The following is a 16,260-nucleotide window of genomic DNA, read 5'->3' on the forward strand; positions in this document are numbered from 1 at the left end:
CTAAGCGGTTAAACTACAAATTTTATATACACTTTTTATTTATTTATATGGAAACTCAAAATATAGTTTTTTTCCGTGGGAAAAAAAATGATAAATCCCTTTTTATTTTTTTACACATTTTTTTTTAAATACATTTTATTTTTAAAAAAATTTAAATATAGAGGGCCAGATCCACAAAACAATTACGCCGGCGTATATATTGATACGCCGGCGTAATTTTAAATTTCCCGCGTCGTATCTTTGTTTTGTATCCACAAAACAAGATACGACGCCATCTCGGCTAGATCCGACAGGCGTACATCTTAGTACGCCGTCGGATCTAAGCTGCAATTTTTCGGCGGCCGATAGGTGGTGTTTCCGTCTAAATCCGCGTTGAGTATGCAAATTAGCTAGTTACGGCGATCCACGAACGTACGTCCGCCCGGCGCATTTTTTTACATCGTTTGCGTTCGACTTTTTCTGGCTTATAGTTAAAGCTGCTGTTATGAGGCGTACTCAATGTTGAGTATGGCCGTCCTTCCTGCCTAGAAATTTGAAATTATTACGTCGTTTGCGTAAGTCGTTTGCGAATAGGGATTTGCGTAGAATGACGTCACCGTCGGAAGCATTGGCTTGTTCCGGTTTAATTTCAAGCATGCGCACTGGGATACCCCCACGGACGGCGCATGCGCAGTTAAAAAAAAACGTTGTTTACGTCGGGTCACAACGTATTTACATAAAACACGCCCCCATCACAGCCATTTGAATTCCGCGCCATTACGCCGCCAAAGATACACTACGCCGCCGTAACTAACGGCGCGGATTCTTTGTAGATTTGAAAAAAATAAATAAGTTACGGCGGCGTAGTGTATCTTAGATACGATACGCCCGGCGCATAAATGCGCCGCTGTACGTGAATATACCCCAAAGGTTTTAGAAATAGACCTCTTAATCTACACATCTATACATGTTTTTACAGTGCCTTGAAAAAATATTCATACCCCTTGATATTATCCACATTTTGTAATGTTATTATAACCAAAATTGTAAATGTGTTTGAGCCCTGGTTCACACTTGTGCGTTTTGACATGCGATTTGACATGTCAAATCGCATGTCAAAACGGCGGTATTTGCCGGAAATTGCTGACAATGGCACCATCCTAATCGGTGCGGCTCTGCACCGATTTAAAAAAGTAGTTTCTGTACAAATTTTTGCAATTTCAGCCCGCGATTTACATTGACATCTGTGCAGAAACCTGCAAAATTGGCGTCCTTTTTTTCCCACAAATAGAGCTTTCTTTTGGTGGTATTTGATCACCTCTGCGGTTTTTATTTTTTGCGCTATAAACAAAAATAGAGCGACAATTTTGAAAAAAAATGAATATTTTTTACTTTTTGCTATAATAAATATCCCCCAAAAATATATAAAAAAACTTTTTTTTCCCTCAGTTTAGGCCGATACGTATTCTTCTACATATTTTTCGTAAAAAAAAATCGCAATAAACGTTTATTGATTGGTTCGCGCAAAAGTTATAGCGTTTACAAAATAGGGGGTATTTTTATGGTATTTTTATTAATATATTTTTTTACTAGTAATGGCGGCGATCAGCGATTTTTTTTTCGGTACTGCGACATTATGGCGGACACTTCGGACACTTTTGACACATTTTTGGGACCATTGGCATTTTTATAGCGATCCGTGCTATAAAAATGCATTGGATTACTATAAAAATGCCACTGGCAGTGAAGGGGTTAACACTAGGGGGCGGGGAAGGGGTTAAGTATGCCTGGGTGTGTTCTTACTGTGGGGGGGGGGGGGTGGCCTCACTAGGGGAAACACTGATCCTCGGTTCATACATTGTATGAACCGAAGATCAGCATTTCCCCTGCTGACAGGACCGAGAGCTGTGTGTTTACACACACAGCTCCCGGTCCCCGCTCTGTAACGAGCGATCGCGTGTGCCCGGCGGCGATCACGCCCGCCGTGCACACGCACGGGAGCCGGGGCCGAGCGGGGGCGCGCGCACGCGCCCCCTAGTGGCGGCTCAAAGAGCCGCCGTATAGCTACGGGCTCTCGCCCAGAAGAGCCGACCTGCCGCCGTATAATGACGGTGCGCGGTCGGCTAGTGGTTAAATTGTAAAAAGTGCTCAGGTCAGGAAGGGGGTAAAATCTTCTGGGGCAGAAGCTGATAAAGTCCAATAATATATTAACAGCATACAAAAAAAAAGACAAAAAAAAAAGAAAAGGATTGACAAAAAAATTCAATTCTGAAGTGTGATATTCACTGCCCAATCTTTACTTTTGTTTCTAGTCTTTATATATTTGTATATCCTTGTATTGTCCCTAATTAAGAATGTAATTTTATTTTACACTATTGTCTTTAAATCCTTTGGGGCAGATCCACAAAGATCTGCCCCGGCGCAGCGTATCTGAGATACGCTACGCCGCGACTTACTTTTGTTTGCTTCGAATCCAGAAAGAATTTGCGCCGTAAGTTACGGCGGCGTAGTCTATCTCTCGCGGCGTAATGGCGCGTAATTAAAATCGGCGAGTAGGGGGCGTGTTTCATTTAAATGAAGCGCGTCCCCGTGCCGAACGAACTGCGCATGCGCCGTCCCTAAATTTCCCGCCGTGCATTGCGCTAAATGACGTCGCAAGGACGTCATTGTTTTGACGTGGACGTAAATTACGTCCATCCAGATTCACGGACAACTTACGCAAACGAAAAAAAAAAATTTTAATTATACGCGGGAACGACGGCCATACTTAACATTGCGTATGCCACCAAATAGCAGCTTTAACTATACGCCGAAAAAAGCCGACTAAAGACGACGTAAAAGAATGCGACGGCGGCTTGTACGTTCGTGGATCGTCGGAAATAGCTAATTTGCATACTCGACGCGGAAAACCACGGGAACGGACGCCGAAGTATTGCATCTAAGATCCGAAGGCGTACGAAGACGTAACCTGTCGGATCTAAACCAGATGCCGTCGTATCTTGTTTTGAGGATTCAAAGGAGAATCACTACACTGGGGTAAGGTGCCACCAGAGGGTCTTGTGATTTAGGACTAAGCTTTGTGCCTTATGCCAAGGCTGCTGGCTCTACCAGTAAACTGAGCTGTTGTTCCTGGGAGCCGCTGTTCTATTCTAGGCTGCTGTCCCAGTAATGCTGCATCAAAGATTTCGGAGATACTGGAAGGAGGCTACAGACATTGTCCATCATTGAACCATCAGGAATGGTGAGAGGCCTCTGGTCATGTGTGCTTGATTTACTTGATCCTTTGGATTACAAATACCCTCCAGAGTTCCACTTTAGATTATGTCTCTATTCCTACATAGGTATTGCCTTGGACTTGTATCTGCAGTATAAAAAGACTCCTATGACAAGACAACTGAAGATGACGAGGGCAACAATTCTCCAAAAATAATGGGTAGCACCTAAAGACAAAAGAAATGGCACAGTGAAGGTTACTGTCATCGTTTATAATCATAGGTACAATCTTGTCTGGGTTGGGTATATTAATGATCTAATAATGTTATCTAAAGAAACACATAGGGGCAGATCCACAAAGGAAGTACGCCGGCGTATCTACTGATACGCCGGCGTACTTTCAAATTTCCTGCGTTGTATCTTTGTTTTGAATCCTCAAAACAAGATACGACGGCATCTGGGTTAGATCCGACAGGCGTACGTCTTCGGGTGGCGTTCGGGTGGCGTTCCCGTCGTATTCCGCGTCGAGTATGCAAATTAGCTATTTCCGACGATCCACGAATGTACGAGCGGCCGTCGCAATCTTTTACGTCGTTTCCGTTCGGCTTTTTTCGGCGTATAGTTAAAGCTGCTATTTGGTGGCGTACGCAATGTTAAGTATGGCCGTCGTTCCTGCGTCGAATTTGAAAATATTTTTTTTTGTTTGCTTAAGTCGTCCGTGAATGGGGCTGGACGTAATTTACATCCACGTCAAAACAATGACGTCCTTGCGATGTCATTTAGCGCAATGCACGGCGGGAAATTTAGGAACGGTGCATGCGCAGTTCGTTCGGCGTGGGGACGCGCTTCATTTAAATGAAACACGCCCCCTACTCGCCGATTTGAATTAAGCGCCGTTACGCCGCAAGAGATACACTACGCCGCCGTAACTTACGGCGCAAATTCTTTCAGGATTCAAAGCTTCCAAAAATAAGTTACAGCGGCGTAGCGTATCTCACATACGCTGCGCCCATGCAATTGTATGTGAATCTGCCCCATACAGTTTACATTGCACAGTGCAGTGACCCCTGCAGGAAGCCCCCTTTCCCATTGCAGTATGAGTTTCCCACCTTCTCTATTGACACCAAGTCCCAAGTATGAATGGGATGATAAGTTGACCACATTTTCAAAATTAAATCTGGGATCATCTTATTTATAACTCCACCTTCCAAAACATCATATCCCCATTTGTAGCCACACCCACTGTAACGGACATATGCATGCTGCCTGGACATCGATAATCTTCATGCAGGGAGGACTACAAGGAACTGCATGGCTTGTCACAATTGGATGTACCACATTGTATTCTGAGCTCAAAGGGTTAATTGGACAAGGGTCTCTTTCACTGCTGAATGCTAATGTTCCCTTTGCATAGCTAATGAACTCTCTTTTGTGTAGGTAACAGCCTCCTGTGAGGTGTATGCTGATGGGGATTATGTGTGAGTGATAATTGTTTTAAAGGTTAATTGAATTCTATTGTCTGATCAAGCTAAGTTTAGGAGCCAAAACGTCTAGCGACTGATTGGCTCAAGGGAATGTCATTATTTCAAAGTATGTGTATTGAAGCCCCCCCTGGGTGGGGGGGGGTGTCATTTGTTTCTGTACAGTTTGTAACCAGATATAAGGAGGTAAAATGTGGCATTAAAAGTCAGTCCTGCTTGACTCTGCAAACGTAGCCCGCCTCGTTTCTTGAAAGGGCGTTCGATGGGATATACCGGCGGTACTTGCATATCGCAGCTTGCCAGGGGAAAGGACGTCTCCAACGGCTGAGACCCTCTCACTAGTCCGGGTAGCCGTTACATTGGTTGGCAGCAGCGGGATGGTCCTTTTATCCAAAGAGCAAGTGCGGAATGGAGTCGCAGTACGCCAGGCTGAAAAGATCCACACTAAAAGATCTATTGGAGAGTCGTGGTAGGAGCGCCAGCAACAGACCACGGAGGGAGATGATAGTTGACCTGCTGGAGCTGGACGAAATGGATGGATCCATGGAAGGAACGGAGCCCCTTGTACCGGTCAGCGAAGAAGATGTAATTACTGGGATTGTACAGCGGAGATTATCCTTGTATCCAGAAACGTCCGTGGAACTAATCAACCAGCTGTTCCGGGAAGCAAGGGAGGAGATACAAACGAAGAGGGGACAAGAACTGGAACTGGTAAGAGCGAGACAGCCCATTACACATGCAGTTCCTACCCCCCCCCCACCCGCGGCTACAGGAAAGAAAATACCGTTCACTGCATTTAAAGCTTTTGTAGAAAGTGAGGAGGAAATCGATGGATATTTGGTGGATTTTGAGAGGCAGTGCTCACTACACCAGGTACCACCAGACCAATGGGTCACTATTTTGTCGGTGAAATTGTCGGGCAAAGCCAATGAAGCCTTTCGGGCTCTCGCTCCAGAGGATATTTTACAATATCAGCAAGTTAAAAAGGCGCTGCTAACCCGATATGCCGTAACGCCAGAAGCCTACCGCCGGCGCTTCCGGGAGTCCAAGAAGATGGCTGTGGACTCCCACATGGAATGGGCCAACCAGTTACAAAGGGTGGCATCCCTTTGGGTCCAAGGGTGCAAGGCCAACACCGGGGAGGAAGTATTGCAGCTGTTCCTAATGGAACATTTCTTCCAAGACCTGGCCGCAGACATACAAGACTGGGTACGAGATCGCCGTCCCGCTAACTTAAACGAGGCGGCTCGGCTAGCAGATGAGTACGCGGAGACAAGAAAAGTAAGCCAGGGTACTACGCGGCTGGCTCAGAAGGTAGAACCGCGTACTCCAACCGTCACCCCACGCCCAGAGTTTCGGGCTCCAGTCCCACCACGTCCTCAGGGGCCTAGCAACTACCCCCGGGATTCGCCTAGGGTGACGTGCCATCACTGCAGCGACACGGGACATATTGCTCGTTATTGCCCTTTGAGAGCTACAACTACCAACTGGAGACGCGCAACACCCAACACAGAGGTCACTCCATCACGTCCCTCTGCGGCCCACTGCCTGGAGACCGAGGGGGGCCCTGAGGAATGTCTGGGAATTTGGTATGAGGCAGACCCAATACAAGCTGCCTCTCCGGATAACTGTCAGCATCACCGTCAAGAGGTACGGGTGAATGGACAAGTAGCACAAGGCCTAAGAGATTCCGGGACTACTATCACTCTGATTCAAAAACATCTGGTAAAGCCAGAGAACGTGTCCACTCGCACAGTTGCCGTCCGGATCGCAGGGGGTTCTGTATTTCGCGTACCCACTGCCCAGGTGCACTTAGACTGGGGAGCCGGGTCAGGAAAGACCACAGTTGGTATCATGGACAACCTACCTGCTGAGGTGGTGCTGGGCAACGACATTGGCCCTCTGACTTCGGCTTATTTACCTACACCTGCTGCTGCTTGTCCCGGGACCACCCGCGTTGCTGGAATCAACCCGCTTGCTGCTGAGAACCGGGTAAGACTACCTTCCCCGACATGTACTGTAGATCCGGCACAATATCAAAGTCTAAAATGGGAATGTGACAAGTAGTGTTGAGCAGAATATGCCATATTCGATTTCGCGATATATCTCGAATATATATTCGAATATTCGAGATATATTCGCTAAATTCGAATATTCGTGATATTTTAGCGAAATTAATTGATTGCGATTTTTCGCTATTGCGAATGCGAAAATAATTGCGATTTTTTTTTTAATAACTGCGGTATGAGCGCTCTGATTGGCTTAGAATATTCGTGATATTTTATCGAAATATCGCAACATGCGAATGCGATATTTATTGCGGAATTTCGAGATAAGCTTGAGGAGTTCTCTGATTGGCTCAGAATATTCGTGATATTTTATCGAAATATCGCAACATGCGAATGCGATATTTATTGCGGAATTTCGAGATATGCTTGAGGAGTTCTCTGATTGGCTCAGAATATTCGTGATATTTTATCGAAATATCGCAACATGCGAATGCGATATTTATTGCGCAATTTCGAGATATGCTGGAGGAGCGCTCTGATTGGCTCAGAATATTCCTGATATTTTATCGAAATATCGCAACATGCGAATGCGAAATTGATTGCAGATATTTCGAAAACTGCTGTAGCAGCACTCTGAAATCGAATATGTATGATATTTTAACCGAAATACATATTGCGATTGCGATTTTTCGATCGCGCATGCGCAATTGCGCGAACAACACGCGACCATTTCCTGGAGCCTTGCCAGTTTCCAACTTATGATCGCAGCGCAATATTACAGCAACATGGTTGGAAGCAATTTCACTAAGTCTGAGGAAAAGTTGCTGATTTGTGTAAGTATTTTGACCACTGTTATTTCATCATCTTCAACTGCATTTAAGTCTAGTTTAAAAGTTAGTATATATGATCAGATATTAGTATTTAACCAAAAATGTGTCTCCTGCTTTTACAAAACTACAAGTCCCAGCCCAGCCCAGCATTTTAGTCTAGTTTAAAAGTTAGTATATATGATCATATATTAGTATTTCACAAAAAATGTGTCTCCTGCTTTTACAAAACTACAAGTCCCAGCATGCCTGGACAGCTGCAGACACCCTGGTTGGCAAATGTGTATTTAGGCACTTTTCCTTGTTATTTAGCATAATGAATTTAAAAATTTTTTGGACATAGGACGTATGCGAATGTCCTGACTTCAGTGTCCTCAAGGCCCAAGGACGTTCGAATACATATTGCCCTTTAGATGTTGCAGAACTACAACTTCCAGCATGCCTGGGAATGCTGGCACTTCTAGTATTGTAAGTTCTGCAGGCCCCCATTTTTCAGGCCTTTATGCACGGGTCTCTAAACTGTGGCACCCTAGATGCAGCAAAAGTAAAATTCTTAGCATGCACTGACAGACCGTGGCTGATGGGAGTAGTAGTTTTGCAACAGCTGGAGGTGGACTGGTCTTGAAACCCAGAGTTAGGTAACAAACCCGTAGTGTTTTGCAACCATTCTGCCTCCAGCTGGTTATTTTCTGTTGAAAAGCCTGTGGCGTGCAAAACACAACCCAAAAACTCCACCCGGTGCAAGGAAAAATTTGCACACACCTAAAGAGTGACATCACAAAAAACTGCGACGGTTGCATACGTCAGTGGTCCTCCGAAAAGGTCCCGTCTCTGACCCCCCGGGGCGTTAGGCTCCTAGGCTCCTGACAGGGAAAAGAGTTACTGTGGTCCATACAGCCGAAGCCATATGGACCCATCTCGGTCCAAGCAGCGCAATCAACACGCGAACAACACGCGACCATTTCCTGGAGCCTTGCCAGTTTCCAACTTATGATCGCAGCGCAATCACACAGCAACATGGTTGGAAGCAATTTCACTAAGTCTGAGGAAAAGTTGCTGATTTGTGTAAGTATTTTGACCACTGTTATTTCATCATCTTCAACTGCATTTAAGTCTAGTTTAAAAGTTAGTATATATGATCAGATATTAGTATTTAACCAAAAATGTGTCTCCTGCTTTTACAAAACTACAAGTCCCAGCCCAGCCCAGCATTTTAGTCTAGTTTAAAAGTTAGTATATATGATCATATATTAGTATTTCACAAAAAATGTGTCTCCTGCTTTTACAAAACTACAAGTCCCAGCATGCCTGGACAGCTGCAGACACCCTGGTTGGCAAATGTGTATTTAGGCACTTTTCCTTGTTATTTAGCATAATGAATTTAAAAATTTTTTGGACATAGGACGTATGCGAACGTCCTGACTTCAGTGTCCTCAAGGCCCAAGGACGTTCGAATACATATTGCCCTTTAGATGTTGCAGAACTACAACTTCCAGCATGCCTGGGAATGCTGGCACTTCTAGTATTGTAAGTTCTGCAGGCCCCCATTTTTCAGGCCTTTATGCACGGGTCTCTAAACTGTGGCACCCTAGATGCAGCAAAAGTAAAATTCTTAGCATGCACTGACAGACCGTGGCTGATGGGAGTAGTAGTTTTGCAACAGCTGGAGGTGGACTGGTCTTGAAACCCAGAGTTAAGTAACAAACCCGTAGTGTTTTGCAACCATTCTGCCTCCAGCTGTTTTTTTCCTGTTGAAAAGCCTGTGGCGTGCAAAACACAACCCAAAAACTCCACCCGGATGCAGTGAAAAATGTGCACACACCTAAAGAGTGACATCACAAAAAACTGCGACGGGTACATACGTCAGTGGTCCTCCGAAAAAGGTCCCGTCTCTGACCCCCCGGGGCGTTAGGCTCCTGACAGGGAAAAGAGTTAGCAACGCATATCTCCCCTATACGTGTATCCTGTGTTGTTAATAATATATTCATAATTATGCAAATGATAATGGCTGCTATATTTATGCAAAAAAGGTGGCGACCGAAATGGCAGGATATAAAATCTTTCATGTTACCCCTGTCATTGATTAATAAGGCGAGAATGCTTCCAATTGTTGAATAGCATACATTTACGTCATATATCCATAAGGCTGTCAACAGAAGTATTACAATATACTTTGTTCTTCATCTTGCAGAAGTTCCTGGAAACAGGATACGATGAGCTGCGGAGGCAGCCAGAGAAAAGGGCTGTGGTCAGCGCCCTAATCGCTGACTTTGGCGGCCAACATGACCACAAGGCAATTGTTAAGAAGTGGTCTGACCTGAAGAGGCGCCAAATGGTTCAGGTCAGACGTCTTCGGGCTAAATATCATCCAGGTAAGTTATTGTTGACAGTTATGTTTTTTTTTTAAAAAGTGTATTTTGTGCGTGAACTCGAAAGAGAGAGGAGCCGGCCTGCAGGAGTTGGGAGGCCTCCCCCAGAGGCAATCTGCCACCTTTCTCCATGCCCCGGTTGGCAATGGCGGGTGTGAGGGGGTCCTCCCAACCCAACCTCGCATAGCACACCCACCAGGGGCGGGGCTGAGACCACCAAACTCAATTCACAGGTAGCCGAGAGCGGGATCCGAACCCCTAGCTGCAGAGGTGAATCACTTGTCAGTGCAGTGGCAATCGTGTGGAGCCACCGCAGCTCCTTTGGTGACAGTTATGTAAGGTCATATGTAATTCATGTAAGGTCAGATGTTGTTAACCAAGATGCCATGTTGTGCTAACATATATCACCACCGGCCAAGGTATTCATAGTACTGTTGAAAAAAGACATGGGACAGCAGACAGGAACACAGAAGTTATGTGGGAACATAATTTTCCCATTGCTTTGCATGGGACTTTAAAGAAAAACCCCGACCATGGCAAGTGGGGGTGGGTAAGGTTTAAACCACCTATCCTATGTTTGTGGCTGACATATAAGTAACCTGTGTGCCAAGTTTCATATAAATATCTTTAGCCGTTTGTACGTGATGCTGGAACATACATACATACATACATACATACATACATACATTTATGCACACACACACGTTGAGTTTTATATATATAGATTACCACTAAATTCCTGTGTTAGGAGTGGGGTTGTTATAGTAATCCCGTGTGCTCCATCAGGCCCTTTTTTTAACATGAGATGGTCTGAACAAAACAAAGGAGACAAAAACAGCTCATTTTAACATGGTTGCATCCCAGCTCACGCTCAGTCCCCTGTAGTGCCCACAAGACCCTTTAATATAACATTGTCCCATTGGTTAACTGTCTATATAAATCAATTTGTATTCATATACAATACAGCAGAGTACACAGAATTTGCATACGTCATTAGAAAACATTTTTATAATATATGAACATTGTGTTATTATAGGAGCTCCAATGCCAGTTATCCGCGCCAAGCGCAGAAGGCGCCAGGCCGATGAGGAGGAGGAGGAGGATGCGGCAGAGGAGGATGCGGCAGAGGAGGAGATGGATGAAGAGGAGCAGCCAGGGCCCTCCCACTCCCCAACCCCAGCTCCTGCTGAGGAGCAAGCTGAGGAGCTTCCCCCCCCCACCACCCCAACTTCTCAAGCAGAAGAGCAGGAGGAAGAGAGCGGTCCTGTGAGCCTCGTTCAGGAAGGTAAATATGTGCACAATGATTAATAACATTTCAACAATAAAATGTAGATATAAAAATGGACAACACATAAAGCGCACCTGTCAGATTGTAGAACCATAATATGGTATTGATGCTAGAAGTATACAGGTAGTGCATAATTATTAGGCAAGTTGTATTTTTGAGGATTCATTTTATTATTGAACAACAACCATGTTCTCAATGAACCCCAAAAACTCATTAATATCAAAGCTGAATTTTTTTGGAAGTATTTTTTAGTTTGTTTTTAGTGTTAGTTATTTTCGGGGGATATCTGTGTGTGCAGGTGACTACTATTACTGTGCAGAATTTTTAGGCAACTTAACCAAAAAATAAATATATACCCATTTCAATGATTTATTTTTAAAAGTGAAACCAATATAACATCTCAACATTCACAAATACACATTTCTGACATTTAAAAACAAAACTAAAACAAATCAGTGACCAATATAGCCACCTTTCTTTGCAAGGACACTCGAAAGCCTAACATCCATGGATTCTGTCAGTGTTTTGATCTGTTCACCATCAACATTGCGTGCAGCAGCAACCACAGCCTCCCAGACACTGTTCAGAGAGGTGTACTGTTTTCCCTCCTTGTAAATCCCACATTTGATGATGGACCACAGGTTCTCAATGGGGTTCAGATCAGGTGAACAAGGAGGCCATGTCATTACTTTTTTTTATTTAATACCCTTTCTTGCCAGCCACGCTGTGGAGTACTTTGACACGTGTGATGGAGCATTGTCCTGCATGAAAATCATGTTTTTCTTGAAGGATGGTGACTTTTTCCTGTACCACTGCTTGAAGAAGGTCTCTTCCATAATCTGGCAGTAGGACTGGGAATTGAGCTTGACTCCATCCTCAATCCGAAAAGGCCCCACAAGCTCATCTTTGATGATACCAGCCCAAACCAGTACTCCACCACCACCTTGCTGGCGTCTGAGTCGGACTGGAGCTCCCTGCACTTTACCAATCCAGCCACGGGCTCTTCCATCTGGCCCATCAAGACTCACTCTCATTTCAGCAGTCCATAAAACCTTAGAAAAATCTTTCTTGAGATATTTATTGGCACAGTCTTGACGTTGCAGCTTGTGTGTCTTGTTCAGTGGTCATCGTCTTTCAGCCTTTCTTACCTTGGCCATGTCTCTGGGTATTGCACACCTTGTGCTTTTGGGCACCCCAGTGATGTTGCAGCTCTGAAATATGGCCAATCTTGTGGCAAGTGGCATCTTGGCAGCTGCACGCTTAACTTTTCTCAGTTCATGGGCAGTTATTTTGCACCTTTGTTTTTCCACACGCTTCTTTTGTTTGATGATCACGCTTCAGAAGCTTTGCAACTTTAAGAGTGCTGCATCCCTCTGCTAGATATCTCTCTATTTTGGACTTTTCAGAGTCTGTCAAATCCTTCTTTTGGCCCATTTTGACAAAGAAAAGGAAATTGACTAATAATTATGCACACCTGATATAGAGTGTTGATGTCATTAGACCACACACCTTCTCATTACAGAGTTGTACATTACCTAATATGCCTAATCTGTAGTAGGCTTTCGAGCCTATACAACTTGGAGTAAGACAACATGCATAAAGAGGATGATGTGGTCCAAATACTCATTTGCCTAATAATTCTGCACTCCCGGGATGTGTTAGACACATAACAAGTGTATACACATGATAATGATTGATTAATAAGCAAAAAAATTTTTTTATTTATTTGGTAACGTTATTTTAAATCCAAATTTTTTTTTTATTATATCCTAACAGTATCAGGAAAGATGAGGAGGCAGACCGCGCTCATAAAGACAACCCACCAGAGGATCCAGGCAAATCAGCGCCAGATCCGCTACCTTATTCAGCAAAATGTGCTGCTGGAGCAGCAGCAATTAAAAAATATAGAGAAGCTGGAGCGCCTTCAGAAGCTCAATCAGAGTTATATCTGAAATTATGTTTTTATTAATAAATATTATTTTTTGGAAATGTTTCATTTCTTTTTGAGATAGATTTGTAGGTTTTTCAACACATCTAACTTAACATCAAACAAATCAACATCAACACATTTAACTTCATAATAAGCAAAAACATTTTATACTATTATTTTATTTAACAGTAACCTAGGACAAACTAAAGCACACGACACAGACACGACGAACACAAAATAAACAGTTGAAAAATGAACATAACAAAAGCAACAATATATATATATATACAAAGAGAGAGAGAGGGAGAGCAAGAAAGAGAGAGAATGCAGATGAGCTCTTGCAGACAGCCCAATGGTTGCAGTATAAATGCCGCAAAACAGTGTTTAACATAAGGTTCATTGTTATAGTTACACTTGCTGTTTAGATCCGGTCTGGTAGCTTGTAGCGGAGGCTGTTGGTGGATCCGCTGTGCCAGAGAGGTCATGAAGCTTTACTCAGCATGGAGGCAGCAGCAGGAGTATTAAAATATAATATAACTAGACAATGCATTTCCTGAGGAAAATGCGAGTGGGAATGCTGAATAGCTTAATTGGTGAGCCCCTTGCCAAAGACATTCACCATAACCACTACACTATCTTTAGGACACACAGCTTCTTTCTCTATCTGCAAAGTATAGCGTATGCTGACTTCCTGGTCGCCCCTCCCCCCTCAATAGGTTTCCCCTCCCCCCCAGGTCAGTGAGGAGGAATATTGCACTGAGGTCAGGAAAGTGATTTATAGAAAGAAATAACATTACAAACGCTTTTAATTCACAGATCTAATACATGATTTAAGCCTCCAAACAAAGCTTAATAAATCCTCAAACGTACATGCAATTGATACAACGACTACACCGTTTGAAATACACGGCCCTTGTAAACGCATCGATATGAAATTTATGTAGATAAACTTAAAAATGTGGCCATGTCTGCGATTTAGAAAAGAGCGTCTTTGTGAGTTCTGCAGCAACATTTTTTAGATAATTTAACATGAGAGTCTATGAGACATAATTTCTGGCTGTTGCTCCAATAACTAAAACTAAAATACGTATCGCAGACTTGATCACATTGCCATAAACCAGACAAGCATAGCTACGTTTTGATATAAAAATTGTGTATGAAAAGTAGATCTTGTGGGCGTGAGACCAATTTGTTTCCCCTTTTTGTAAAGATATTTTTAATTACAAAGATCTAGAATGTTAAGGTCACATGACAGACTCTAAATCCCCTCCATAGGATTACATTATAACCTATCGCATTTTTGTGAAAAATTCGCAAAACGTAAATTGCGTTTTCACCAAAAAATTGTAAACGATAACGATCTGAAAAGTCATAGCCGGATAGCTAAATATTTTGTGACCGCTTTACAGTTTTTTCAGTGTCTGTAAGTGAAAGTATGAAGTAGCTGAAACTTTTGGCAGGGCATGTGAATTCAAAGGGGAAAAGGATGTTCTCATTGACTTCATTGTTAAAAAAACGGTCTTAAAAGCTAAAAATTTATAAAAGTGTAAAAAGTAGGAAAAAACTTGAACAAGTCCCATCATTTGCTGAAAGAGACGAACATTTTTACAGTTGAATGGTCTCAATAGCTGAAAGTATGCCGAAGTTACGCAGAACCAAAAAACGTAAGGAATAATAAGATTACTAAATTTACGGATATCAATACTGGAAATGTTTATTAAAGCATTCACACTAATTAAGATTAATACATTTACGGGTATCCATACTAGGAATGCTTATTAAAGCATTCCCACTAAGTATCACACAGGCATGATTTACAAGCAGTAGTGGTAATAGTAATACATAGCATAAAAACACTTGGGGAATACTTTACAGCATCAGTAGTGGTCATAGTAGTCAATAGTGTACCAAAAAATTGGGACACAGGTGTCTTGACTGAGCTGTAATAGTAGTAGTAGACATTGACAATACAGTGTCAAATCACTCGGGCAAGAGGTGCCATGATGAACAGCAGTCTTAATAAGAGTATATAGGGTGTGAAATAACTGCTGACATAGGTGTCTTGACTGGGCAGCAGAAGCAGCAGTAGTAGTATTAACAGTAGTAGTTGATACAGAGTCATATCACATGGGCAGGAGGTGCCATGATGAACAGCAGTAGGAATAGGAGTATATAGAGTGTCAAATAACTGCTGACATAGGTGTCTTGACTGGGCAGCAGCAGCAGAAGCAGCAGTAGTATTAACAGTAGTAGTTGATACAGAGTCATATCACATGGGCAGGAGGTGCCATGATGAACAGCAGTAGGAATAAGAGTATATAGAGTGTCAAATAACTGCTGACATAGGTGTCTTGACTGGGCAGCAGCAGCAGCAGAAGCAGCAGCAGTAGTATTAACAGTAGTAGTTGATACAGAGTCATATCACATGGGCTGGAGTTGCCATGATGTACAGCAGTCTTAATAAGAGTATATAGAGTGTGAAATAACTGCTGACATAGGTGTATTGACTGGGCGGCAGCAGCAGCTGAAGCAGCAGTAGTAGTATTAACAGTAGTAGTTGATACAGAGTCATATCACATGGGCTGGAGTTGCCATGATGTACAGCAGTCTTAATAAGAGTATATAGAGTGTGAAATAACTGCTGACATAGGTGTATTGACTGGGCGGCAGCAGCAGCAGAAGCAGCAGTAGTAGTATTAACAGTAGTAGTTGATACAGAGTCATATCACATGGGCAGGAGTTGCCATGAAGTACAGCAGTCTTAATAAGAGTATATAGAGTGTTAAACAACTGCTGACATAGGTGTATTGACTGGGCGGCAGCAGCAGCTGAAGCAGCAGTAGTAGTATTAACAGTAGTAGTTGATACAGAGTCATATCACATGGGCTGGAGTTGCCATGATGTACAGCAGTCTTAATAAGAGTATATAGAGTGTGAAATAACTGCTGACATAGGTGTATTGACTGGGCGGCAGCAGCAGCAGAAGCAGCAGTAGTAGTATTAACAGTAGTAGTTGATACAGAGTCATATCACATGGGCAGGAGTTGCCATGAAGTACAGCAGTCTTAATAAGAGTATATAGAGTGTTAAACAACTGCTGACATAGGTGTATTGACTGGGCGGCAGCAGCAGCTGAAGCAGCAGTAGTAGTATTAACAGTAGTA

At 43.2% G+C, this 16,260-nt stretch overlaps 1 protein-coding gene across 1 annotated transcript in view; it reads right to left on the reverse strand.

Annotated features, from left to right (window-relative positions):
• Positions 1–2,926: 2,926 nt before the first annotated feature.
• Positions 2,927–16,260, reverse strand: part of LOC120928012 (cell surface glycoprotein CD200 receptor 1-B-like) — an 88,955-nt gene continuing 75,621 nt past the window's right edge. The window contains exon 5 of the mRNA XM_040339070.1: positions 2,927–3,419. Within this exon, the coding sequence (XP_040195004.1) occupies positions 3,313–3,419 (107 nt within the window). The 3' untranslated portion in view covers positions 2,927–3,312. The remainder of the gene's footprint in view (positions 3,420–16,260) is intronic.

Source organism: Rana temporaria, chromosome 2 (genome assembly GCF_905171775.1).
Source record: "Rana temporaria chromosome 2, aRanTem1.1, whole genome shotgun sequence".
Taxonomy (NCBI): Eukaryota; Metazoa; Chordata; class Amphibia; order Anura; family Ranidae; genus Rana; species Rana temporaria.